This window comes from Passer montanus, unplaced genomic scaffold (assembly GCF_014805655.1).
Source record: "Passer montanus isolate IOZ18808 unplaced genomic scaffold, ASM1480565v1 scaffold70, whole genome shotgun sequence".
NCBI classification, from domain to species: Eukaryota; Metazoa; Chordata; class Aves; order Passeriformes; family Passeridae; genus Passer; species Passer montanus.
The window spans coordinates 3163954-3191940 of NW_024372148.1; the positions used below are offsets into that span (position 1 = coordinate 3163954).

At 40.4% G+C, this 27987-nt stretch overlaps 1 protein-coding gene across 1 annotated transcript; it reads right to left on the reverse strand.

The window, feature by feature from the left end:
- Positions 1–219: 219 nt before the first annotated feature.
- LOC120512137 (laminin subunit alpha-3-like) lies at positions 220–27987 on the reverse strand. Its single transcript, XM_039730126.1, has 9 exons — positions 27598–27987; positions 21627–21779; positions 10349–10466; positions 9616–9734; positions 7863–8033; positions 6720–6817; positions 4403–4518; positions 1363–1481; positions 220–343 (listed from the first exon to the last, which is right to left on the reverse strand). Exons 1-9 carry the CDS (start codon positions 27850–27852, stop codon positions 338–340), a joined length of 1155 nt encoding a protein of 384 aa, XP_039586060.1. The 5' UTR covers positions 27853–27987; the 3' UTR covers positions 220–337.

Below are 27987 nucleotides of genomic sequence, written 5' to 3' on the forward strand. Positions count from 1 at the left end.
CTTCTGACTGCCTTTTGGACAACATCTGATTGTATTGTGGCAAGAATATGGAAAACAATCTACACTGGATATTTCCTTTTTTGTTGCTTGAATACAGCTATATTTTAAAATGCACAACACGGTAATACATAAATCATGATGCATGGATTTCACAGGAACATAGAACTGATGATAAATTTCCTGCAATGCAAAATTCTGATCAGCTGCTTGTCATACATCAGATGACTTGACAACAAAAGGAAGACAGACTTCCATGTAAGTCTGGATTTATTTAACCACGAGATCACTGAACCAATGAATGACTCAGGTTGTAAGGGACCTCATGAGGTCAAGTAGTTCAGTCCTGCAGAGACAAGGCCAAGATTAGATCTTGATCAGAGTCTTACTTGATCTTTCCTTATAGTCATTGCCAGAGTAGAACAAAATCAGAATGAAAGAAATTCTTGTTCTTTCCAAGAATGTGTTATCTATTTGTGACAGACACAGTATAAAGTCTCTGATTCCAAATTTACAACTTTTGATTCAATCCAATGGAGCCTCTAAGATAGTTATGGACTCATCCCCTCAGTATTCAGGGGATACTGAGGGAATGACTTTGGCTGGCACAGAGGGGGAAGGTGCCTAATGCAGTTTTCCTCTACACAAAAGACAGAGCCAACTCTTCTCATGTAAGCACAGCACAAGCCCAAAAGCCAACTATCACAAGCTGCAATTGGGGAAATTCCTGCTGAACAGGAGTGTGATTAAGTGCTGTTAAAGATTACCCAGAGTGTGTGTAAAGTACATCCTCAGAAATTTGCAGAATTCAACTGTGTGTTTCTCAGTGCAGCTGGATATAATTTTGCATCCAGCCTTGGTTTGAGCTGAGCACCAGTCCAAAAGGATTCCAGAGGGCTTTTCTAGGATTCTGTGATTTCCCAATATCTATAACTTTCCACCTTGGTATAGTCTAGATCCTCCTTTATTTCTGCTGATGAGAGAGAGTCCTCTGCATTTTGCTGCAGTAAGGAACCAGCTGGCTTGAGCTGGCATTTTATTTGGTTAATTTTACTTCCTTCTGTTAAGGAGGGAAATGACAGACTTTGTAACAACAGGAAAGAGAATTTTTATAGCTGATCAAATTGTTTGCTTTGATTGTGTGTTTTTATTTTGATCACACAGGAATGAGCATAAAATAAATTTTATGTGTCTTTTACACATTACCAAGCAATGCTGAACAAGGTAAATCACTTCCACACACCTTTTTCCACACTTTGATACAAGTAGTAACACCATCAGACAAATGGGCCTATGTGGACTGGTCAGACCCAAAACTACTGGTGTGAACATATTTTTTTAAACTGATCAAAATGACCTTTTTACCTGGCAGTTAATGCAGACTCCTCCACCTTCATAATGCCCATGGATGTTTAAGCTTGCTTGACGCTGATCAACATCAGCATCATAGTAGCAATCAGTGGCATGTCCATGGCAATTGCAGGCTGAAAAAGTAATGTTCCAAGTTAGCTTTCTTTGTAATGTTGGAATGTAGCAATCTCCAGCATTTACCTCCAGCAGAGGTGTAAAAGCATATTAGATTTTTTTTTTAATGTGTACATACACTCAGGACTGCTGGAGTACACTCAAATGTGCATACTTGCCTATAAACAACCGGATTTTCATACCAGAAACACAGTACAATAATAAGGACATGAAGAAACTGTGCAGCTAGTCTTCCCAGAGAAGACAACAGTTGTACCATCTCAAAACTATATTGTAATGCATAAATGCAGAACTAGGAAGCTCTAGAAGAATGGCCACAGCAGTTTTTTTTAATTATCAAAAACATACTCAAATGTTTATTTTGCCATGTCTCAAAAATACATCTGGACTGATGCTATGTGCACTAAACCTTTATTTAAAATTAACAATTATAGGTAAGATACACATTTAAATAAAAAAAGACACCCACCAAAGAACTCTCATATTCAGCTGTAGCTAAAGATACACCAGCAAACTTGCGTCTAATATAATTCTGAGTAGAAACTAACCATAACAACAAACAAATAGAATAAACCAAAGGACCATAAATTCATTCAATGTCCTCTTTTTTTTTTTCTGATTTGATCTTCCTTCTTTGCTGGAGAGGCAAATGGGAATAATTCTGAAAGAATGCAGGTAGCAAATCAGGCTTCCCCAAGCAACTGGGTGCTAGCTGATCTTTTAATTTCAGGAAATTACCTTCCCAGGAAACTCCTGAAGTAATGACCTGATAAAGCTATTACTTCATGTTTAGGGAAACTCTCCCTTCATCTGGACCAGGGGATACAATACTCTGGAAAATGAGTTACAGAAGCTAAGGGCTCCGCCCCTTCTTCAGGATGAGGGAAGCATATGGGAGGCAATCCTTCCAAACTCTATTCCAAGTTCCTGGCACAACTGGGAGCATAGCTCAGGGATTTTCCAGGTCTTGCTACATAATCATACAGACAAGAAAAGTGAAACTGGATCATTCTCTGCATTCTCCCTATGCCTTTTTATCAGAAGAGTTGTGGAGAAGGAAGGCTTTTCCCAGAAATTACCCACCAGACAGCTGAGGAGGTGCCCTGCCATCAGGCTCCCTTATGGTCTGTTGACAAGAACTGGACAAGGTTCAAGATGGGTTCCCTAGCCAGGATGTAACAGCCTATGAAGATCTTTGAGTTTTCTTACCCATCAAAGTCTTCAAGAAAATAAAACACTACACAAATTAGATGCTGGCTCAAGATATTAAGTCAGAAAAGGAAAAAAAGGATAATAATATATAAATATGTATAAATACAATGTAAATAAAACTTCCCTTGCCTCCAGGGTCAAACCACCTGTGAGCTACAGCTCAGCTATGTCTTCTAACAGCAATGGGAAATTATTTGCTCTGATTACAGTAGCAGCACTTTGACTTACAGGGGAATAGAAACCCCTTCTACCTCATCAAACACCTTTTCACCACTTTGGGCCATTTGCTGATCCATACGTACTGCAAAGCTCACAGCAAAATGTTGGGCTGATCCCTACAAGCTCCCACCAACCTCTTTCAATCTGTTTCTCTCAAGGAACCTCAGGCCTCTGGAAAGTTGAATAAGGTTGTTTTAATTCCTTCACTTCTGGCTGGCAGCTGAAGAGGCCTGCACCTGGCAAATGCTCTCAACAAATCACCTCAAACTGCTAGGAGCAATCCACACCAAAAAGGATTTTTTTTCAGAGATAGTTAGAAATGAAGTGGTTTTGGCTCAGAATCTTGTAGGAGATCTTCTAGACACTCATTCTTCAAAAACCATGACATTATTTATGCTCTTTGTCTCTTTTCTGGCAAAAAAGTTTTCCTTTTAAAGAAGGGGACTTGAATGAGGTTTCAAATATTGTTCAAAAACTGTGTCCCAACATGCCTACCTCCTATCAAGCATTTTAATCACACAAAACCTCCTTCCCCCCTCCCAAGTCTTAGTACTGCAGTTTTAATTAAACAAGTCATTTCTTTATTCCTCAGAGTAATTATATAGGTACATCTCTGGCTTTCAAATAAGGTTCTCCTGTTAAAGAGTTTGTACCCACTGGCTATGCTGCTCTCAGGAAAGGCAGATGAGAAAAATAGATCAGGCCAGACACAAAAGAAAATGGTTGTGCACAGAGATTGCAATGCTCTGCACCATCCCACCTGGCTTCTACCCAGGGGATGCAAAACACCTGTGTGTGACAGTACAAACCCATCACCAAAAGAGTGTCCCTGCTGTCACTTCCTTTAAGAATGAAACACAGGGAAAGTGGGGAAAAGGGCAAATGAATGGGCTCCTCCTGCTTGACTACTCAGTCTGTAGGGCTAACATCCTTCAAACACAAGGATGGGAAGAGGTACAATTGTGGAATTATGAGGATCCCCCACCACAAACACCTTTGTGCCACTGGGACACAGCCAGTGAGGGGCAGCTCTCACCCTGAGAAGGGAGGGCAGTTCAAGCACCCATAAGCAGTGGCAGCCTCAAGCAACCTCTCTGCAATCCCAACACCAAGAGGCCAGGTGAGGGAAAGGAACATTTTGGAGCTGTACAAGGTGCCTACAGTCTCTGCTCTGCTTGGAGACTCAGAGTCTGTCAGCAGACAGTTATGACTGGGGAGAAATGTTCACTCAATGCTCAACAAAAAGTCTTGTACTTTTCTCATGTCATATTCTCACACAAATTATTACTTTCACTGTTTAATAAGAAAGAAGAACATAAATAATATTCACTGCATTTTTGATTCTTTATTCCTGTGTGGAAAGCATTTTCTCTATACAAATAAAAAGTGTTAAAGCATGCTGATTGTGTTCCATGAACATGTGTGCTACAGCTAATTCCCCCCCTCTTGTCAGTATCTCTTTTAACCCACCATCTTTTTGGCTACTCACGTTCACATATGTTTGTGCTCCCAGCTGTTGCAGGTTGCCACTGTTTCTGATTATATCCAGGGCAGCAGTGATCACAGGTTTCCCCACAAGTATTATGCTGACATTCACACTGAAACCTACAGAAATAAAAGCCTCTTCATGAAGCTGGGCTTAAAATGTATCTCTTAAGTTTCTAAATAAAAAAATAATTGTTTTTTTCTTTATTTTACTATAGTCCAAGACTTACATATAGGATGAAAAAATGGGACATAAACCTCACATGTAGAGAAGTCAATCAGTAAGACTAGAACGCTTTGGAACTTTCCTAAAATTCTTCAAGATTGATTACTTTAATCATGTGATTAGGAGTTTATTAGAACCCATTACTTATAGAAAATGTTTATAATTGGATTCCATAAGCTCAGTTATGAAACTATTGTAGAATATTAAATCAAGTTGATACACAGTAGTTTAGGATGTATCTTGTTTTAACTTCGTTCCAAGGCTCAACTTGTGGGCCTACAGTAATCAAAATATTTATCACCTTTAAATGCATGCCTAGATAATTCTTCCATTATGCTTTGTTTACAATAATAAATATAATAATAAAGACCTGATAATAATCAGGTCTTTTCATAAACCAAGACCATAACTTGATCTTGCTATTTTTAAGACAGTACACACTATTCACCAACAAAACATAAGAAAGTTTTTTATTTATTTAGCTGTTATTTAATAGTCTATTTAATGGGCAGGGTCTAATTATGAACTAGGTCTTACCATCCTGCATAGTAACTGAATACCAGGAGGAACAAAGGCCTTAGGATTCAAGAGGCCTTTTACAACATTCTTCTCTTATGTATGTAGTCTAATAACACAAGGGCAAAAAAACTTCCCAGTATAACCACCCTATTTGCATAGATTTCTCACTTTCTTTACTTGTTTTTCTATAGCACAGACACATGGATTTCCATTATGCTTTGTTTACAATAATATTACCAGGTCTTTTCATAAACCAAGATCATAACTTGATCTTGCTATTTTTAAGACACTACACACTATTCACCAACAAAATATAAGAAGGTTTTTGATTTATTTAGCTGAATAGTCTATTTAATGGGCAGGGTCTAATTATGAACTAGGTCTTACCATCCTGCATAGTAACTGAATACCAGGAGGAACAAAGGCCTTGGGATTCAAGAGGCCTTTTACAACATTCTTATGTATGTAGTCTAATAACACAAGGGCAAAAAAACTTCCCAGTATAACCACCCTATTTGCATAGATTTCTCACTTTCTTTACTTGTTTTTCTATAGCACAGACACATGGAATGGAAGAACCCATCACCCCTACTTATTCTTCATTAAAACATAACTGAAAATATTGCATCATCCTGATAAAAGCTTGTTTTAATACCATCATGGATAAGAGCAACAGCTGGTTTAAAGCAGGTTTTTAAAATATGTTTGAGACAGGCTGATTATTTATAGCTATTTCCCTGCAGCAGACAAGCCAAGAAGCCTGATCTAACTCCTTGTGAAATCAACACAGAGGTCACAAACTTGACAGGGAAAGGGAATACCCCATTCCGTTTGTTTTCATAGTAATGATCTAAAGCCACTGGATCTTGCACGAGCTCAGTTGTAGTGCCCCAATATCTCCATAAAGCCAACTGATCTTGTGCTGCTATTTTATCATAAAACTTCCATACCTTCTCGGTGAGTTCTCAGGGGCAGCTCCTTGCAGCACTGACTCCTTCCTCTTCACAACACAGCCAACAAATGCCAAACCTCTCACCCACCTGACCCACCCTTTTATAGCACTCATCCTGATTGGACACAGCTGTGGCCAATTAAGGGCAGGCCTGCTCCTAATCTTTGGTAATTAGCACAGCTGCAACTCATCAGGGGTGAGATTGCCTTCTGCTCTATCTCTGTTCTCTTACATTCTATCCCCCCACAATTTTGTTCCTGAGTTAACTTCTAATTCCTGATGTAAAAAGGTGCTATCAATTCATGTCTGATGATATCATCATCAGAAGGTGAGGTTCAACTCAAAGAACTATGGGTTTCTAAGAAATTATTCAATCTGCCAAACTTGTATTTAAATTAAAATGAAAAACCTAACCTAAAAAAAAAACCCCTAAAATTTTCTATTGTCTTTCACATACAATCACTCTTGACATGTTTTCTTGCCAACCATCAGCAGGTTCTATTTTTTTTTTAATAGAAAGAAAAAAATCCCTGTAAAACTATGTGATTCTATAATAAGAAAAGGTCATTTGAAAGCACTCATGTATTGTTTTTCTCAGATAAATGTCAGGCTCCATTTACTTACTGGTATTGGTTTTCAGCACTCTTTGGATTACATACTTCAGCATGGCCATGGCAAACACATCGACCACCAATACTGATGTCCTTTATACTGTAGTAATACTGTGGAACAAACACAAGAAGTATGTAGAGATCTTTCCTTGCTTATATTGTGTCAGAAATATCAACATCAGCATTGCTAGATTTGGAAGGTCTCTACAACAATAATTTGCACTCTCCTTTAGGAATTTAATAAAATTCTTGAGATTTCATTCATCTATCCTACAGCCCATGGCCAGGATAATACCAGAAGTTCCTCACACTAAAGCTGTGCTGCTTGCCAAGTAAACTGCATTCTGCATTCACCTCTGCCTATGAGCAACATCTTAAAATTTACTTAAGGCAGCAAGGGTGCTTGATGGGAGTGCTGTCAAATAACTGGAATTGTTTTATGGTTTTTAGTGCAGGCATTTGTGTGGTGCCTCACCCCAGGGTTTCCTCCAATTGTTACCGAATCTTCATTTTAAATGAAAAGGTTAAAAATAGCAATACAATATGAAGTCTGAAATCTCTGTGAGTATATGAATTTCTGTGTGGTGTTCCCTGTATTTCCTTATACTTACCCACTGAATGGGAGTGGAACTCTGGCCTTCAAGCTCTTGGATAGCCCAAAATTCACTGAAAACACCTAGGCATCTCAAATGATTTGTGGAAAGAGAGCAACTTTCAAGTACAGCCTTTGATTTCTATTCCTTCATAAACTCAGGTACTATTTTCTGAAAACCTTTTGTGAATAAATATCAGAAAGTAGTGCCAAATAAAGTTGAAGAGATTTAGTTCCTCAGTTCTGCATAAGATAGTTTAGAATAATTTCGCTTTGGCTTTTTATAGCTCCCATGATGCACTCAGCTTCCTTCCCTATTGGAAAGCAGGGAATGAAAATGGTCTGTTACAAAATCATTAATCATTACTGCCCCTCCATACGTCCATGATGGCCCAGTTACCTTCTTGTATCAAACAAACCTGGAGAAAAATATGGGGATTTCAAGGTGGATCAATGCAAATCTCATTGTCTGGATGTTGCAAACTTAAAACATTCAGACCATTTTTTGGTCCCTAGCACGCTGTGTATGATGGGTATTTACACCTCAGTGACAACAGTACTTACTCTTCGAGTTACAGTGGGGTCCCGCTGAGCTTTGGATATCAAGTGTCCAAGAAGAGTATTAGTTCTGAGAAAACGCAGGCGGATGTTTGTTGCCTTTGTGAATTCTTGAAGACCAGGGGAATAAGTAAAGTTTTTTGCTCCTGGGCGGCCATTTACCAAAGATACTACAATCTAAAAAAGAAGTAAGCACACTCTTGTTAAAATGTATCAACTCCAAGTGCCAATAGCAGCATAAAGAAAAATTAATAAAAGAATCCAAAAATTTATTATTGTTTCTGAACATATTTGCAGTAACAATTATGCACTTTATACAGAAGTCAGGATATTGGGAAAAATAGTGTTGTTAGCATGAGGGACTCCTGTATTCTTATTATCCATATAATAATAAATCAGAAAAAAATTGCCTCTATCTGTTTTGAAAACAGCAGGTATAGCATGCAAAAAGTACATTTTAATAGGAAAAAACAATAGGAGTAGTTGTAAGTAGTTGTTTGAACAGTTGACAGTGTCAATGGAAGTTTACCCTGATTAAAAACATCAGATTTTGGCTCTTTCCCAAAGCACATTTATTTTTGGGTCAAGGCATAAACATTCCTGGAAAATATTATTGTTAACAGGTCCAGTGCCTGCGAGTATATTAATGGTCTTCTGGAAGAAAGTACACAGTGTTGCTTTAGAAAATCCCCTCACACATGAAAGCAGGTTTCTCTGACTTCCAAAACAAGGGATCCAATACTTTTTTATTTTTTAAAGAAACAGCTGCCAGCAGCTCAGCAATCATGAATCTCTACTGAATGAAAAAGCTGGTCTGTATGTACAGGGCTCAGTAAAAGACTTTAATTTATTTATAACCATCCAGATAACAGATTTCTATTTTCAAATGGCTCCGATATTCTGAAGCACATAACAAGGGTGTGATGATTGTTCCAATTGCAGCACAATTCCTTCAGGAAAAATCATAGAGCATGTAATAGGGAATGGTACCAGCAGTGTTCTTATGTGGAAATTATTCTTTCCAATATCTGATTAGGAAAATTTTACAGATACATTAACAAATAAGTTCTATTTTAATAGGAAACTCTAGATCCATCTGCTCAAAACTCTGAATAACTCTTGAGAAGTTCAGATCTTGATTCTAAGGACATTAGGTATAAGAGCAGAATGCCAGGAGGAGCCATCAGCACATCCAGGAGTTTAACATTCATTCAAGTAATACAAGAATACAAGTCACAGTTCTGCCTAGCAAGAAACAATGGCTAAAATCAAAGCAATGTTTTCCAAATACTTTTACTATATTATAAACATGTAGCTTTGTATCATAAAAATTTATTTTTAAATGTGGTTGGGTTTTTTTGGGTTTTTTTTTTACAAACTACTATTTCTTGAATGGTAAGTATCTGTTTCTACAGCCTTTACTCACATGAGCAATTCTGCTGTACCAAGTTTGGCCATGCACATTGGAAGAACCCAGAAAATGCAGCCAACACCTTCAAACGCACATAGTGAGGTACACAAATTATGATAAATATCAACACAGGTTTCCCAGAGCAGCCCCTAACCCCATAGGGAATGGTGAAAATTAGGAGGAGTCAGGTCATGCTCCCAAAATCTCACTGAGGTTTAGGTTATGGACTTACTAATGGAGATTCAAGTAGCCATAGCTAAAAATTTGCTTCCAACTGAAGCACTACAAGCTTCTGAAACCAAGAATGTTTGCTTCCAGCATCACACATGCTTTCCTGAAAGCACCTACCTCGCCATTTTCAAGAGGCAGAATGCGAGAGTACTCAGTGGTGCACAGGACATCGCTGTCCCTCCTCACGGGAAGATTTGCTTCCTTTCCAAAGCGCTCCAAGCAATCTGCTCTCGAGTCTAATCAAGCAAGAACAAAATTAATTTTATATAAAACATTTGTTGTAATGTTGCCCTATTGTTGTAATTTAAATTAGCAGACAGGAGTTCCCTGTGCTTTCAGGTAAATTCTCCCAATAATAGAGGAATAACAGTGATTGTATCACTCAGCACAGACTAACAGACATTCCTCAAAAAAATAATCTCTCTTCCTAAGCAATTCAGTGGTGCTTGACAAGACATGGCACAGTATTTCTCATATCATCACTAGAAACAAAAAGCTATATAGCTTCTCCAAGATTTTACATTTGTATTTCACTTTGATTTTTGCAAGAAACCCCGGGGTCCCAAGGGATGAAGGGCACTGAAGTTCTGACATTCCCAAAAATCAAGAGAAACAATACAAATCAGAAATTTATAAGAAAGTGAAAGATATTCATGCACTGAGATACACTTGCAAAATACCATACTCATACACTAATTTATTGTGACTAAATAAAAAAAAGATAAACGTATTTAACATTCACTGTCTTCTGTGCAGGGCAGCAAGCCCCATGGTTTGATGCGCTGCTACTGAGGAAATGATTAAAGAAACCTGTCCCCAAAAGACCAGTGACACAAAGATTGCTACTTACAAGCAAAAAATTGCCAGGGAGTGTAAGTTTTTCCAAAGTCCACCGATCTTTCCAAGACCCAGAGATCTGGACGAGGAGAATTCGCAAACTTGATAAGGATATAGGCAACATGGAAGAGCTGGTAACAGAATATACATAGATCTTGTTAGGACCTTTTTTTGAACTCTATAAAAGCACAGCAATAATAAAACTAATGCAAATAAAACTTCTCCTGTAGTGCACAGGGAAAAGGTTATTCTCTGCAGTTTCATTCCCACTAAAATCAGAGGCCAGATTCTCAGCTGGCTACTTCACCTGGCAATGTGCTCAAGAACATCAAGACATCTGCAAAAGGACTATGTTAAATGCCACCTCCCACATTTCAGAACAGGTGACTGACTGCCTGGGTAATGCAAATAAAACTTCTGTAGTGCACAGGGAAAAGGTTATTCTCTGCAGTTTCATTCCCACTAAAATCAGAGGCCAGATTCTCAGCTGGCTACTTCACCTGGCAATGTGCTCAAGAACATCAAGACATCTGCAAAAGGACTATGTTAAATGCCACCTCCCACATTTCAGAACAGGTGACTGACTGCCTGGGTGTGTTAAGGGTACAGCACTCAACCTGGAAAAGTTATATCACTCAACTAAGCTGCTTTTGCAGCACCCTGGTATATTGGTGATGCATTCCAAGCACGTAGCTAAGGTATATAAAAAATAATGGAAAACAAAATGCAAATACCCTTTACACTGAGACTCTTATGGTTGATAATAATCCCAGCCACCCACTCCCTCATGTTAAGATTATTTCCAGATGAATTTGCTACTTGACAGACCTTCCAAGTAATGGAAGCAAGCCACCCCAGAGTTTGTGGGGATCAAATAGCACAGGAGAGATTGTTGTAACTGGTAGCTCATTCAGTGTCTGAAACAGCTCAAAGAGCTCCATCAGCTCAAGGTTCCCTAGGCCAAGAGTTCCACCTGGCTTCTTTAGGTGCTCATTGTGTATCACACAGAGGGTTCCCAAACGCTAGAGAAGAAATGGGTCTTACAAGACAGGAAGTCTTACTGTAAGCATCTTGGGATAGTCCACAGTCTATCTAAAAACCAGAACATCAATAAAAATTACCTTTACACAAAAAGCTAAACACAGATTGATTCTAAAGGCCATTTAAAAATTAAACCATGACATTGACGGAGCTGTCAATAAAAGCAAACCAATACTGAGGTACACTAAATATTAAAGTGGAACTGCACTGGAATTTCCCCCTCAACAACCTCAACTGAGAATCAACTGCTGGCAGGAGATTCTCACTTTGATGGGGGAGACTGCAGTCAGCAGTTTGTCATGTAACTGCTGCCAGAGCCCCCACATCAAATACACCCAAGCAGTTTATCTTTGCTCATACCTCATAAATGTCATAACCCTGAAGCTAATACTTTGCAAAGTTTATTAGACTCCAAACCACAAGTGCATACAAGCTCTCAGCCATGAACTGGAACAGCATCTTCTGGCATGCCTGGCCCATTCAGCTGTCAGCCAGGAGCAATTCAGTGGCTGTCACACCAACTGGGACCACCAAGAGGCAGATGCAAATGGCAAATAATGCAGTGAAACAGATACCTGGAAATACTTGTCCCTAACCAGCTCTGCACATGACAATCCCATGGCTACATGCAGCCTCCATCCTCACACATCTATTTCAGACATCAGCCTCTGAATACCTGTGTACTGTATTCACAGTAGAAAGTAAAATCTCAAGGAGAAATGGGAGGAATTCAGGCACTTCATGGAATATGTTCTCATGATAATAACTCACATTTCAGAAGAAAAAAAATTACTTTTTTTGTTGTGCATTCATTTATGTAGTATGTGCAAGTACTTTCCAGGGCAAACCCCTGTTCTACACAGACACCAGGCATCACTGCAGCAGGTATTGCACCTTGCAACCTATTTCAGAAATTTCTGCTTTGCTGAATGATGCTGACTTAGATCAGTGCAGAGAGAACCAGCAGGAAAATAACCCAACTTTTCTGTTAGTGCTGAAATTTAACCTGCTATTTAGCAAAGTGTGAAAAGCACCAGCTTTATCTCTGGAGATATTAAATTAGCAAACAGACATTATCTCCATGGGAAAAATTACTTATTAGACAACAACAGTGAGCACAGTCAACATTCTGTTGACAGAGCCATGGAAAAACCCAGACCTATGTTCTATGGCTGCACAGGTGGAGTAACGCCCTCAAAATGCTGATGGAAAGTCTGATTTTAGCCATTGTCAGAAACAGGTGAATACTCTAGGGACAGTGGCAAGATTTGCTCTTACTGAGTTTCTGATACTCTTTGTCTGAGTAACTCCTGCTACTTCACAGTCAAGTTTCAGAGTAGAGATATCGGCCATACAGACATTACATGTCATCTGGTATGACCACTCAGTGCAAAGATTAGTATCCTTCTAGGGAAGCACAATAGTTCTGAAACTCCTAAAAAAAAAAGTGCTTCATGTTCTCACTTTTGGTCAGCTGAATCTCCCAAGGGTCATTTACCTGTTCAAACCAGGTTTGCACTGGCAGGCAACATTAATACATTGTCTTTCGTCCTCTATGTCTTAAGATCCCTGGAAGTCCCATCTTGACATGCATGTTAGCAAGTGCTGGTAACACTCCGTTGTTGACTGATACAGATTTAACCAAGACAAGTGGTTTAGAAAGCTCAAGAGGAAATAAAGGAAGCATATAGACAATGTCCTGCCTTTTCCAGGGCTCCACTGCTAGTGGTCACATTGTAGAGCGATTACAACAATGACCTTACACCTACTCTTCAAAATGTGTGTTATATCAGGAACCCTGCGAGTCAGCCAATGCTTAAAGAACTGCCACCCAGCACCACTCCTTGCACATATCCATGCAAATTTAAAAATGGAAGAAAAAAGAGAGGTATGGCAACTTCACAGTGCTGCTGTATATGAAAACCTCGTATTCACATGATGCTCTCCCTACATCTCTCAGCTGGAAACACTGCTCAGGTCTGTACAGGCACATTCAGAAAGGGAAAAGGGACAGGTCTGATAAAAAATAAATTAGTGTCAGTGAATGACAACATAGCACCAAAACATAGTCACCACACCTATCATCTGTCCTGCTTCTGACTTCACATGAGTGTCTGTGATCTGGTTTTGGCCTGGATCAAGGATGTAGAATGGCACTTGAAGATCTAAACTTCCACTAAGCTTAAATACTGACCCAGCTGATGAATAGTCTGTCTCCAGATCTGATGAGAGAACAACAGAAGAAAAATAATCCTTGGCTTGGCAAATAAACCCCATCTGAAGATAAAAGAGTAACCTTGCAGATATAAGACCTAGAAAAGCAACCATTAGAGCCAATTTTAATCACATATTCTAAGCCAGCATTTCAATACTTTAAATCTTGATCCTGACCTAACATCTACCCTGAAAAAAAGGCAAACTAAAAGTTTTCTTTCAGCCATTTAGTTCTGAGAAAAAAAAATAAAGTGCCTTAATTTTTGAAAAAAATGTTTATTTGGTTGCTTTTAAGCCAAATTTACTTCATAAACAACAACAACCTCTCAAAAGGAATGTTAAAACTGTATGTCAATGTTTTGGTATAATTGTATAATAGTAAAAAATTTTCACAAAAATTCCCAGAAATATGACAATCAAAATTCTGACAATTTTCTTATATAAATAAAGAACTGAATTTAAAAGTGGAAACAGCATTTTATTTCCAGTAATGGAAACAATGCACTCTGGAAAGGCATGCTCAAAAGAGGATGTATTACTGTAAGAGTCCAACATATCCTGCTGTAATCCAGCACCATAGGTCAAACCTGATGGATTATCAACAGCTGGAATTTAATCAATTCCACACTGATGTGACCTTTTTCCTGTTCACTCAGGTTTGTTCAGGTTTAAAATGTTCTAGCAGCCAGTGGCCTTAAAGAATCACGACAACCCAGAAAAAGTTTCTTAAAACCATCAAGTAGAATGAACAAAATGCCCTCCTCATCTGAGAATGAAAATTAAAATTCAGTATTATGCATTAACAATATTATATTATAAAGAGAGAGATTTCTATAAAAGCTCTTTCAAGTGAAATTAAGATGATATTAAAAGAGACCATTTAAATTGATTGAGAGCTACATTGTACCATTATTGTTAATGATACAATATTCATGATCTCTAACAGCATGCACACTTCTTATTTTAAACCAACTGAAAGAAAACTTCCTGTTACCCACTGCATTCTCAGGAGAACACTAAAATTCTCAATAATATTAGTTTAAAATGTTTTCTCTATTTTCTCCTTAGAAGTTTAAACAACTCTTTACACAGAGTAATTTCCAAGATTTTTTTGAATTCTAGAAAGCATTAAAAATGGATAAAAGCTAGATATGCATATATAAAGGTATAGCACATTTTCCTCCATTCCTGACACCATAAACTCAAACCAGAATACTAAAACACTGAAATGACTTGTTAGATGAGTGCTGGACATAAACCAGCACAAAAGAAGAAAATACACTATGTTCCAAACAATCATGATGTTGTGTGTGTTGCTTCCGTAGGAAAAGATTGTTCTTCCTTTTTGGCTCATAAAGAATAAAACGTCCTGGAATGTGGCAGTAGCAAGAATCCAACTAAATCCAGGTAGATCATCTATCTCAGGCACTGTGTAGATCTTTAGATGCATTCAAGAAGATACCACAGCAATCTTTCTTCATGTAATCTATTTGAATCTATTTCCAGCAGGGTGAAATTTCCTCAGACTATTATTGGCAGATAGCAGCACCAAAACTTTCCTCAGCTTGGTATGGTTGTCGTTGTAGGTTTCTTTCATTATCTTGAATAATGTGGTGGGTGTTGCAGACAGCTCAGAAGAGACAGAAATCCAATATGACTCAGTACAAAAATTAAACTTTTCAAAGGGAGACTGATGCAGCAGAGGGATTCAAGGGGTGTGAACTGTGCTCAGCAGCTGCTCCAGAGCACACCTTAGTGCCACTGACTGCACAGGGCTGGCGTGTGCATGCCCACTGGTTTCCTGGTGTAATGAAGCCAAAAGGTCTGAGCTTTGTTTCCTCTCACAGACCAAGCCACAAAAGCATCAATCTGTTCAAGTGAAATAAAAATCCTGCAAGCTCTGGCTAAAATTAAAGGCTTTGATTTCTTGATGCTGCAAAGAGGGAAACAGTCCTTTCATTCAAACATCTCAGTAGGACCTGAGGCACCCTGGCAGATCCAGGTACAGATCCAGGTACTCCTGGCAGTAGCAGTAAGCAGTAGCAAAAGCACTCCTGACAGTCAGTATTCATGCATTCCCAACCATGTATTTCATAAGTTCCTTGATACTGCAAAGAGGGAAGCAGTCCTTTCATTCAAACATCTCAGTTAGACCTGAGGCACCCTGGCAGATCCAGGTACAGATCCAGGTACTCCTGGCAGTAGCAGTAAGCAGTGTATAAAGCACTCCTGACAGTCAGTATTCATGCATTCCCAACCATGTATTTCATAACACAGATGGTAATACAAAAAAATGCCAACTAGAGAGAGGTGAGCCAGCACTTCTGGAGTTGTCAGCTACTCTTCTGGGTATGTAGAAAAATAGCTGTGGCAGAGGTGCAGAGAAAATCGTGTGTGGGTAGTACCTGAGAGGCATCAGACCTCCTGAGTGTGTTCCATGCAGTCTAACTGAGTGCACATAGACACAGCAATGACTGCACTGCACAAACAGTGACAGTGGCTGCAGAGGCTCCCAGTGTGCAGCATGCTGAAGTCATTCCTTGTGTTCCAGCTTCCTAGTCTGGGGTGCAGAAGCCAGGAATAAGCACAGGATTTCCAATATTGTTCACTTATCCCTGGCCATGCTGCATTCACATCATGCTTTCCTTTAACCAGCCACTGATGCTGAAAAATGTCTTTAGTTAGGTGAGTCAGTGCCTCTGAAAAGGCCTCATAGACACATCTGGAGTTCTTTGTCCTGACCCAGTTGATGGCAGGACCAGAAGGGAGAAGCTCTCCCTAAATAGCATGGGCTCTAGAAGGAAGAACTGCATCCAGAGACAAAAGGATAGTCCTTTCTCCACATTCAACCAGTCTTTGGTCTTTTTGCCAAGGCTGCAGGCTTCTACATCAATGAGTCTCGGTTATTTTCCTGACATTTTTCATGCAGCCACTTTTCCATTAGGATTTGGACAAAGACCAACTCAATGCTTATAATTATTTCTTACATATGGCCTATTTCTTCACAGAACACTGAAGCTATTGATATGGGAAAGGATTTGTACGATTCAGCCCTCAGTTGTCCAGAAGAAAAATGTCTCCTTATGAGGGCTGCAGTCCAAAGTAGAAGGAACACAGTACAAATGTCAACACTGGGAAGAAACCCAGGGAAGTGCAAAGGATTAGAGGCAACCAGCAGAGGTTCTGCTTTTACTACACTGGGTTAAAACTGAGGTATTTAGAACAACATATCACAAAATTCAAGTTACATGTAGGAATGAGCATGGAAAGGAAGATGGAGGAAGTAGAAGTACAGACATGAAGGGAGGGAAGTGAGATCAATGAGTGGAAACCAAGACCTTCCTAAAGGGATGCTGAAGAAGAGCCAAAGGAAGACAGAGTCAGAAAAGGACAGAAGAACAAGACTCTTGAGGTTTTCTCCTGTATATTTTCAGAATAATATCAAATTAGTATCAGAAATGCATTTTAAAACCAACGATGTGCAACTAATGCAAATATAAGAAAAAAATGCTGAACCATTGAAAAGGTCTTTAATTAAAGCTTTAAAAAAAAACCACAACACTTTAACTACAACTTAAAGAAAAACATATGAGCAAGAAGGAATGTATTTTAAGGTATTTCCCTTATTATGGCTGGTAGCTCAACTCTGAATGAGTCGCTTGTAGTGTGACCTAGGAATAAATGAAACATGTATTACGTGATCCAACTTTATGATGATTCTATCAGACAGATGAAACTTCATCAGATGAAGTTGTGTTACGCTAGAGCTCACAACTAGATGCACCTTCCTGTGGTATGAGCCAAAAATCACAACCAACTTCAAAGCATACTGTTCTGCAGCACGATCCCAAATCAGCTTCCTGCACAAACTGAAATACTCAGAAACAGAGTTCTCTAATACAAAGGAACACTTCTGTGCTGTTAGCATCCCCATTTTTGTGTACTGTAGGGATAGTATTGCACCTTCCCCAGGCTTAAGAGCCCCTTTTCTCCCTGGTGTGAATCCAAGTAGCAGAGGAGGGCTTGCTGCTGCTGTGGACTCAGAGCTGTGGAGGGGCTCCAGAGGAAGGGCTTTGTGTCACTGCAGGCACAGCTCTGTAGCACTGCAGAAGCCTCGTGCAGTGGTTCTCATGCCCTAATCTGTAGGACTTCCCGGTGTTATTATAGAGGTTATGCAACTTCAGGCTAGAGCTGGTCTGATTTCAGGGTCAGTGATAATACAAAGTATTCAAAAGCCAAGCACAATGAGTGCAATGACTATTTTTGGGAGCTCAGTTCAATGCAGTTTGTGATAAATCTCCCTACAGAAATAGTAAGTACAGGGCATTGTTTTACAGAATGACACTTAAATTAACTGAAACTTCAGAAACATTTTAAGTTACCATGTCAGTCTTTTGTAAGTTAAGAATAATTGGTTTTAGTTCTCAACAATTTAGCCAAAGCTGAATAATATTCCAAGCAACAAATACTGTTTGTAAATCAAAGGACTGCTACCAAATATAAAAGTTAGACTTCTACCATATAAAAGCAACTCAGAAGATTTGCCAAACTGTGAGGCTATTTACAAAATGTTTCTATGCTTTAACTGGTAGAAAACATAAAAGCATAAAGTCCCCCACAACTTAGCTCAAATTTATGGTTGAGTTGTCCTCCCTCCCTTATAAAAGTACTAATATGGACATTGCATTCCACTGTGTACTTTTAATTTACAACAGTGACTAACAGTATCACTACATAAAAACTATTCAACATAATAGTGCAGACTTGAATCTGAGTCTTTCAGCACTATATTATTACCAAAATGTACAGCAAAAATAAAAAAAATACACATACCTAAAAGCAACAATAAAATATATGGGCTATACTTCTTTGAACTACTTTTTGTAGTTGGACATTTCTTTTTCATCATACGTTATCATGCTATCCTGAACTTTCATTTCTTCTTAAGAGAGAGTTCAGAAAAATACCGGGGGCAGTGTTACAGTAATATCTGCAGAGCATTAAGAAAGCCAAAGATGAAGACACACCTGCTGAAATTAGGCAATCCAAAGAGTCAGGGGAAGGGCAATGAAATTCAGACCTACTGGATTCAGAAGTTTAAAAGCTGTTGAAAAGTACATTGGGAAAAACATAACCAATTAGAGGAAAAACTGAGACTTCATTTGATCCAAATATTTCAAACAAGTCAGGAATAGCCACAGTGTAAGCAGGTATGTTAACAGAATGGAGAGACTGCCTCAGGAGTCAACATTATAATTGTTATTTGGAAGGACTGTGATTGATTAGAAATGTAACTATAGTACAGAAAGTCAGAAAGGGAAATAAAGAAGGGGTTTTGCTTTCAGGTTTTTGCTTTTCTTCATATTACGAAGTACAGCAAAATGATCATTCTTCTTGCAAACAGATTTAACAGCCTGAAGGCATTTTGACTTTCAAAGTCACCCAAGCCCTTGTGAAACAGAAGCAGCACCAGGTGGGTGTTCTGTTCCAACTTCACTGTAGTGAGCACTAAAACTTCCATCACGGTGCAACTATTCAATTAAATAATGTCATGAGACCATGGCAGGAGGCTCCATTGGGACTCTACTCTCAATCATAAAGATATAATGGCAGGAATGCAGAAAATAAAGGCTTTTGACTTCGCACTATGTCCTGCTTCCTCTAATTGTGGATATTTGATGAGCAGCTCACACTCAGTCATCGCTTCTCTGCACGCATTTGTACCTTATGCTTTGTCATGTTCTGTGCAGCAAAACACTTTTCCATTTTTTTGTTTGCAGAAAAAAGTAACTTGTATTAAAAAGAAACAAAACAACAAAACAAAACAAACAAACAAACAAACAAAAAGGACAAATAATTAGTGAGGGAAAACTACATCCCTGTTATCTTTTCAATATTATAGTATGTGGTTCTGTATTTAGACACATATCTAACTTTAAGAATAATTTTTCCTTAAAACCTAAAGGCTTCATCTCAGCTCAGCTGAGGGGGAACTGCATTCTGAAAAATTGTCTCCATCACTTACTAAGAAAGTCTGCATTATTAAGACACACCAAGCTCTTATAATTTAGGACCAGGAAATAAGGTAAGGTGAATTGGGATCTCAGTGCTTACCTGTTCATTTAAGTAGACTTACTCTGTCACAGTACTTAATGTTCTTCATTATTAGTACTGTGTGCTACTGGATAAATTTGGGAGTGAAAATACTAAGCAAAATGTCAAAAGTGAATCTCAAGTTTAAACAAATCCTGAGGTTAAGGTTTAATGGGATGAAAGCAGTTAAATGATGAAAGTCTGTGAAGGGGGGAAAAAAAAATCATATGAATCTTACCAAACCCTCATCCATCCACCAGCTAAAATGATTTATTCCTGATCACAGAACATGGAGTAATTTTCACCTTTGCCTCTGGTTACCTTCATTTCCAAGAAAGGGGATTCAGAGTCATCTTTCCAAGTAGTACAAGAGTAATCAGAAACATGTAACCTCACTAATAATCCTTTAACAACTACAGAAATCTTAGCACAAAGCTGCTGGTATCTAAGGAGTCCCATGAAAAGAGGACACTTAGGTCATATCCCTCCTCTCAAGGAAAGAGGTTTCTCAGAACTGTATTCAGCACATAAAAAGTAAAGTGTCTGTCAGTGGGTCCTCCAAGGAAGGTAAAAAGCACACAGCAGGAAAATAAGATTAGTATGGCCTTTCTGCACTGCATCTCTATTGGATACAGAAACACTGACTAAGGATAGTCTCAAAATGAGAACCATTCCACCCATGGGAGGAACAAGAATATTAGAACACCACGTAAGACAGGATGTAAAATAAGTTGCACCTGAACCCCCAGCAAAATGGCAGCTAAGTCTCACAGATAAATACTTTCTTAGTTATCCCCCACTTATTCAGCATGTAAAAAGTAAGGTGTCTGTCAGTGGGTCCTCCAGAAAAGGTAAAAAGGGCAGAGCAGGAAAATAAGCTTAGTATGGCCTTTGTGCACTGCAGCTCTACTGGATACAGAAACACTGACTGAGGATAGCCTCAAATTGAGAACCATTCCACCCATGGGAGGAACACAAGAGTCTTAGAACACCATGTAAGACAAGATGTAAAATAAGTTGTACCTGAACCCCCAGCAAAATGGCAGCTAAGTCTCACAGATAAATACTTTCTTAGTTATCCCCACCTCGCTGTCAACTAAACTGAAAGTCTACTCAAAAAATCCTGTCCTATATAATCAGTCAATAAACAATTACTGCAGTCCAACATACATATGCACGTGGATACATATATTTTGCAGGCTCACACATATATTTATAAATATGTGTTTTCACATTGTGTGAACTTGCAAAGTGTAACTAACTTCACTGGATCAGCATCCAGTCATGGCAGCTGAGAATCCATCCCTGTGGCTTAAAAAACAGATACAGAGGCTTCACTCTTAGCTACTTGCCTATTGCTTGCAGGGGAAATATGGGTGTTCCTGTTAATGCCTCATTACTAATTCATATTACACTGGTTTTGCTGTCCCTTCCCTTTTAGACCACGTTATCGGTATTTTTCTGTCTATCTTGAAGATCTTGCTGGATGACAGAAAAACCAGAAGGACCCCTGAGGCAAAAGCAGACTCCAAACATTATTCTCAAAATGTGTACATGCACAGAGATCATGAAGCCTCTCTCTCTCTGAGCTCATGGAAAAGGGAAATATTAAACAGAAGGCAGAGCTTGAGTTTCAACTAAGAGATCCCCCCCTGCCACTTCAAATTAATGAGTTACAGTGTCTGTGCAAGAAAGTACACCATCATTTCATCTGTATGATCCCAGTGGCAAGCACCTCCATCATCAAAATTCCTAAAGGAAAACAATCACTTTATACAGTATACAGTCAACTTGGTATAACAATACAGAACATAAACCAGACAAAAAAGCTGGAAGTGACATCAGGAAGCAAAAATCAACAGCTCAAACATCTCTCCCAACTGCAAAGCATATACACAAATGAAAGAAATGATCACACGTCACCCCATGGCTCAGGCACTCACCTGCCCCAGATCTAAGGTGACATTGACTTCGTTGTACTTCAAGCCCATGGAAAGAGGGGGACTTTGCCACCAGCTCTCAGTGCCATCAATGGCATTGGTTATGGGGTGAGCTTTGCTGGGATCAGCAGCATTGCAGTAATCACAGAACTGGCCCTGAAACACAATCAATCAAAAACATGGTCTCAGACAACACTTTACACATTGATAACACGTGGTTGTTAATGGAGATTCTGAACTAGGGTGTTGACTAAAAATGTGGGTAAATTTTGTTCCTTTATACACCGTAACTTTTAATGTACAAATTATTCCTTTGGTAATTAAATTACACACTGAAACACACTAGCTTTTATGTTACAAAACAAAACTTCAGAAATCTCAATAAGGTAAATCTTTATTAACTTATTGACATTTTGATGAAATTACCTATATTACTTTTACAGTGGTGTCTGCAGGAAATCTGCAGAAAATTAGTGAAATAAAAAGTCTTAGAACTGGATTAGGAACAACAAACAAATTATCTTCAATTCTTCTAAAACAACATGAAATATCCACATATGCACATAGCCTGGTATAAATGAAACCATAACAAAAAAAGCTCTGTTACTTGGCTGTAAGTTGGGTATTAGAATTTTATAACACTGTTTTCATTTTTTTCGTGCCATTAAAATACATTCTGAACCCGAGTTTTCTAAACAATATGTACTGGTGGAAAAGGAATCAGACTGTTCCCTTTAAGCTTCCCTTTAAAGAATGGCATTGTACCTTGATTGCAAGAAGTTACTGCCCAATTTCCAGTCCACAACTAAAGCCACTATCCAGAGGTGCCCTTTGAGAGTCTCTTAAGCTCTTTGTACAATAATGATGAATCAACTTCAGGAAAATTAATTGTCTTTTGATTTCATATCGGCTTGCCCCACAAGCTATTTTTATCTCCAAGAAAATACATTTTACAGTCTACTAAGATTAGTGCTGAACCGCTGAAATTAGTTATTAAGGGATCTTTTCAGCATCCCATTCACTTCTTATTCCAACACTAGGTGGAGATAATCAGTGAAAATGCTAAACTGTGCCAGCTACAAATCTCTGTAGAAAAATAACATTTTCATTCAATGGCAGTACACCCCCATGGCTACTGCAGTAGGACTGTTGCTTAATCCATCAGTCTGTGAGTTGCTGACACTGTGCTCGACTCCTGTTTAAAATAAAGGGAATGGGGCAAATGTTACCTTGTCAACTAAGCACATGTTACCATCAAAAGCATGTGACAAATCTTTTGCTGTTTCCACAATCTGCACTGCTGGGCATGAAGCACATTCCTAACTTTTAAGAATTAACAGACTCCTATATAAGTGCCATTGTTTTGTTTGTCACTCCTGTCAGACTAAGCAATGCAAAGCAACTGGAGCAATCATACTTGTCCACTTTTTGCAGGGAAGTAACAGAAGAGCTCTCACACTCTTGCTGGGTGCAGCCTTGCAAGCTTGGTGAGTTTTAAGATGTTTAGCAGAATTTATTTAACACCTACCACAGTAACTAACGGATTGGAAAATATTTAATCAGTCTCATGTGATATGAATAGACCATCCTGTGTCGCTGAATAGAAAATTGATGTTTGAAACTGAAATAGAAGTTCACTGAATTGAGTATTTCTGCATCAACAGCAGTGATTTCAGCATCTGCATCTAGCAGTACTTCCATCCTCATCCTGCCCTTCCAGAAAGCCCAGAATATGATGCAGTTTCCAGAAGACATTAGCTGTTCTGATTTAGCACAGCCAGGGCCAATCTGGCTGGGGGTTAACTCAATTCAAAGAGATGAAATACTCACACACACAAGTTGGTTAACTACAGCTGGGGTCATGTTATAACATGATTCTCCTCCAGCTCTGTTAGAGAAGATGGTTTGGCTGACTTTAATACAAACTACAATAGGCCAGGACTCAGTCTGATTCAGGTGGTTTGCTGCAGCAGATACACATCAGCCCGTGTTAGCTACAGGCAACGCTGCCAGTTTCTGCAGCGATGACAAAGAACATCATGTCACTATCTGCAAAAATCCATACCCCGAGAAATCAATCTATGCACTGGCAACTGCAGGTACTACCACATCACAGCATCCTCCCTGACAAATGCATACCTGAGTTCTGACATATATGTTACAACAGGGCAAGCTTCCCTAAATAGCTTTATAATGGGCTTGAAACATAGTCTTTAGATCTAAATTACATTCACAATGATCAGGCTGGAAGTACACAGGAAACAGTTGCTGTTACAGCAGTTTCAGCTCTGATCTGGAAACAACCTCAAAGAAAGGTTGAATGAGAAGAAAACAATGGGGAGTATTAAACACAAGAGTTTAATTTACATGCACTTATGTGATTTCAGTATACCAGATCACTTGATCTGAACTCAAGATACCATCTTTCTCTTTTTGGGCACATAATTCAAAGAATTTCATTGCAACAGCTGGAGTTTCAGTTATTTAAATTACATTCCAGCAACCCTGCCAACTAGGCAGCAAAACAAAAATGAAAGAAAAAAAATTATTGGACAGAGCAGCCTTCCTTCCTTCTCTCTGGCAGTATCTCAGGCACATTGTGCTCAGCCTGGTTGTTACAGGACACGTCTCCATTCTAGAAGACTGGGCCTTGAAACTTGGTTTGATTTTGGCTGCAATTCATCAGACAGGCAGGTGTGCATTTGCTGGTGACCTTGTTACCCTCCTTTCCCCTGCTTCTCCTGAGCAAAAGAGAGACCTGGAACCGCATGAAAGAGTTTGCTGAAATATGCTAGTGTGGACCAGGGACACACAGGGATGAAAATGTCTTGCCTGTGAGTTATGGAAAGTGACAACAATGAAGGATTTGTTCACTTTTTCATACCCAGCAGCTCTGTGCCACTGGCAGGGCAGGACAGGTATGCAGTTAGACTTTAACTCACGCCCGCACACCACTGTGGACAGACCGGCAGGCAAAACCAGGCATGCCACTTATCTATCAGCTGCTGAAATATTTTATACTGTTGTGCATTTCTTCACTCAACACTGTTCTCATTAAGTCACTTCCTACATGCCAGTGTGGTACATTAGGGAAACACACCTCTTTCCACACTGTATGTCCAGCACTGCCTTAGAGCCTTGGTTGAGGTGCCCACAAAGGAACCAACCACCCCACTGACCACCTTTAAACATCCAAATGCTCTTTCTGGATTTGCTGGATATTACAGGCTTCTTTAAAAGACACATCACTAAATGACAAGCTGAATGAGAACAAGCAATGGCAGAGCAATAGAAATGATGCTGGGGCTGTTCTTCCTCTTTGCCTTATTTTCAGATAGCACTGGCAAAAGAGCTGTCTGCTCCCTTTGCCAGAATGAGGATCACATTCTGCACCTCCTTTCCAATTTCCCTATTCATAGAGCAACTCCTGCAATCCAGCATTGTAGAGAGTCTAAAAGAGAGTGACTCAAGTGTGTGGTATAACTTGAACTTGAACCAGCACAAGACCGTGGCTATTACACCTATCACTGTAAAAGCCACGTGACCTTCCCTCACGACTCTCAAGAAACGCCACGTGATTTTAAATTGCTGATTTTAAATCCTTCTATGTAAGCTCATGTTCTGTAAAAGTTTCATGCAATTCTCTCCAATTTTCCATGAAAGAAGAAATTCTCTTATTTACAGTGTGTTTGAATTTGAGAGGTGAAGTGGCTTGAGAATACACACATTGTGCATTTTCCATGTCTGGATTTGTCTGGATTCCCCATGCCTTTTGAAAGACTTTCCAGCACTTCTTGAACCACAACAACTACTGGTAAACCACAGAAGCACTCATGTTCTGTATCTCAATGGGGCTTTGTTAAAAGTGGAAAGAGATGCTGCAGTATCTGTCCTTACACAAACGCTCTGAGAGGCACAACACGCTTCCTCGTGCCAGGGCGGAGCTATCAGCACTCCTTCTGGGAACTGTAACCGGGCATGAACCATAACAGCCCTCTAACCTAGGACCTGCAAGTCAAATATTTAAGGGGAAGAAACCACCCCTTTCTAGACCCCTCTTCCTTTACACAGCAAACCCTCATTTCCAGTTGAGTGTTAGTATATAAAGGAAACAACTACAAAAACCATCAGAGGCAGCACGCAGGCTTCGTTCCACTTGCTTGACAAGTTTATCTGATGTTTGCTTTGGCTGATTTTTATTACCTTGTGATTTCTGATATTTCAAGGCATGTTGGTTTGAGATTTCATTGCAGCAGTGGGCTGGAGTGAGTTGCTGAGAGATTGCTGCGTTTACAATTTTACCTGGTGGCACGATTGTCTCAGGCAACTTTAAACATGGGTGTTGCATTCAGTATGGAAGGATGGGAGCCTAAACTTTAGAGATATGTTAGAAACAGCAAAACAAGCAGTTTCCTGATCATCACAACCTTTTTTTGTAACCTCAGTTTAAGCATGCAATACCTGTGTCCCAGTTTCCCTTCTACTAGAATTGTATACTACTCAGCCATCTCCAAAGTACTTTGAGCTTTTTTTATGACTGAAAGCACTACAGAGATTATAAGGTAATATAAAGAGAGAGAGAGATATAAGAAGATTTCATTGGGAAGCAGGGAGTTATGAAGCAGGGAAGTCCAGAGCAAAGCACACTGCTGTCTGTGGCTGCCCAATGAACTGTGAGGACAGGTTGCATGATGGTGCACGCTCCCTTCTGGCACATGGCAATACACATGCTGCACCTTCTTCATCCTCTCCCCCTCTCTTGAGTGCCTACTCTCATTAAAAAAATGAGAAGAACTCTGTTATCCATTGCAACCCCTTCTGAAACCATATCTTATGGGTTATTTCACTATAAAACATACATAAGACTTTGAAACACTAGCTCTTCTTCCAAGATGCTAAAAATTTACCTGTATGCTTTCTGTTTTGCCTAAAGTCAGACAGTGGACCTTTAAATTTTCCAAATCCCTTTCAAATTACAATTTCTTTCTGGTTCTCCTCCCACGGAGAGAGAACACAATTAAAATATCTTTGGATGGACTTTCCTGAGGCTTCAGGAAAGTCCCTTCTTTTAACACAGCTCTGATCAAACAGATATCAAGCATCCATCACAGTACAACAGTTTGGTGCATTTGTTACTCCTCCCTTATCCTCTAACGAATGTGGAAATACAAGTTTCTTCCAAAGGAAAGATACATTTCCATTAATCCTTTTTCAAAAGTTTTGCAGTTTATTGTTATCTTTCTTGTGACTGGCACAAAACGTGTGTAATAATCTTGAGCTACGCTAGGAAAGAACAGCACGATCCTTGCTGCCCTCTGCACTTATACTCCCTGTCGGAGTCCCAAGAAGTCTCTGGCTTCCTCCCACAAGCAATGCAAGGCGCAAACGATAAGCCTCACATTTAGTGCTTCTAAAACATCACAAACTACTCGACTAAAGCCAGGACTCTTTTCCCACCGCTCTCTGCAGAGAGATGCCCGCTGCCCGGTCAGCAGCTGCCAGTGAAGCCCCGTCCCATGCACCTCCCCTGGTTTACCCCCAGCACTATCTCGCTGCTCACCGCAGAGCCGGGCCACGAAACACCGCCCCGGGGCACTCCAGGTGCCCGAGCAGCTCACACTCGGCCGGCAGCAGCACTGCAGGTGCCCCGCGGCACCGAGGGCCGGCTGCGCTCCCGGCGGCCCGGGCGGGGTGCGGCCGTGCGGCTCCAGGAGGCGCCGGGACACCTGAGGGAGGGCAGGTGCGCGGGCGGAGGCGCCGCTGCCCGCTGCCATCCATCCATTCATCCATCCATCCATCCATCCATCCATCCATCCATCCATCCATGATTCCCGCCGGTCCACGCTGCCCTTCCTATGCCCGTGGCACACGCTCAGCCAGGAGCTGAGACAGCAGGGTCACATCAGACCCCCCCAAAAAAGCCACACACCCCCAGACACAGCCCGGGGATGGGGGGGTCCCGCCGCCCGGTTACCTGGATGGCGCGTCCCAGCGGGGCGGCGGCCGGGCCCCCCACCAGCTTGCAGAAGAGCTGCGGCCGCCCGCCGCCGCCCGCCGCCTCCCCGCAGGTGGCCGTGGCCCAGACGCGGGCGGCCGCCGCCAGGTTGAAGTAGGGCGGGTGGAGGCTGAGCCCCGGCTGAGCCCCGGCGGGGCCCGGCTGCGCGGCGCACAGGGCGAGCAGCGGCGGCAGCAGCGCCCGGAGCGCGGCGGAGCCCGGCGGGGCGGCCATCCTCTGCCCCGGGCTCTGCCCCGGGCTCTGCCGCGGCGCCGGGCGGGCGGCAGCGGGCAGGAGAAGGAACGGCGGCTGCGGAGGAGAAGGAGCGGGCTGGGGGCTGCCCGCGCCGCTCTCGCGTCCCGCCTGCGC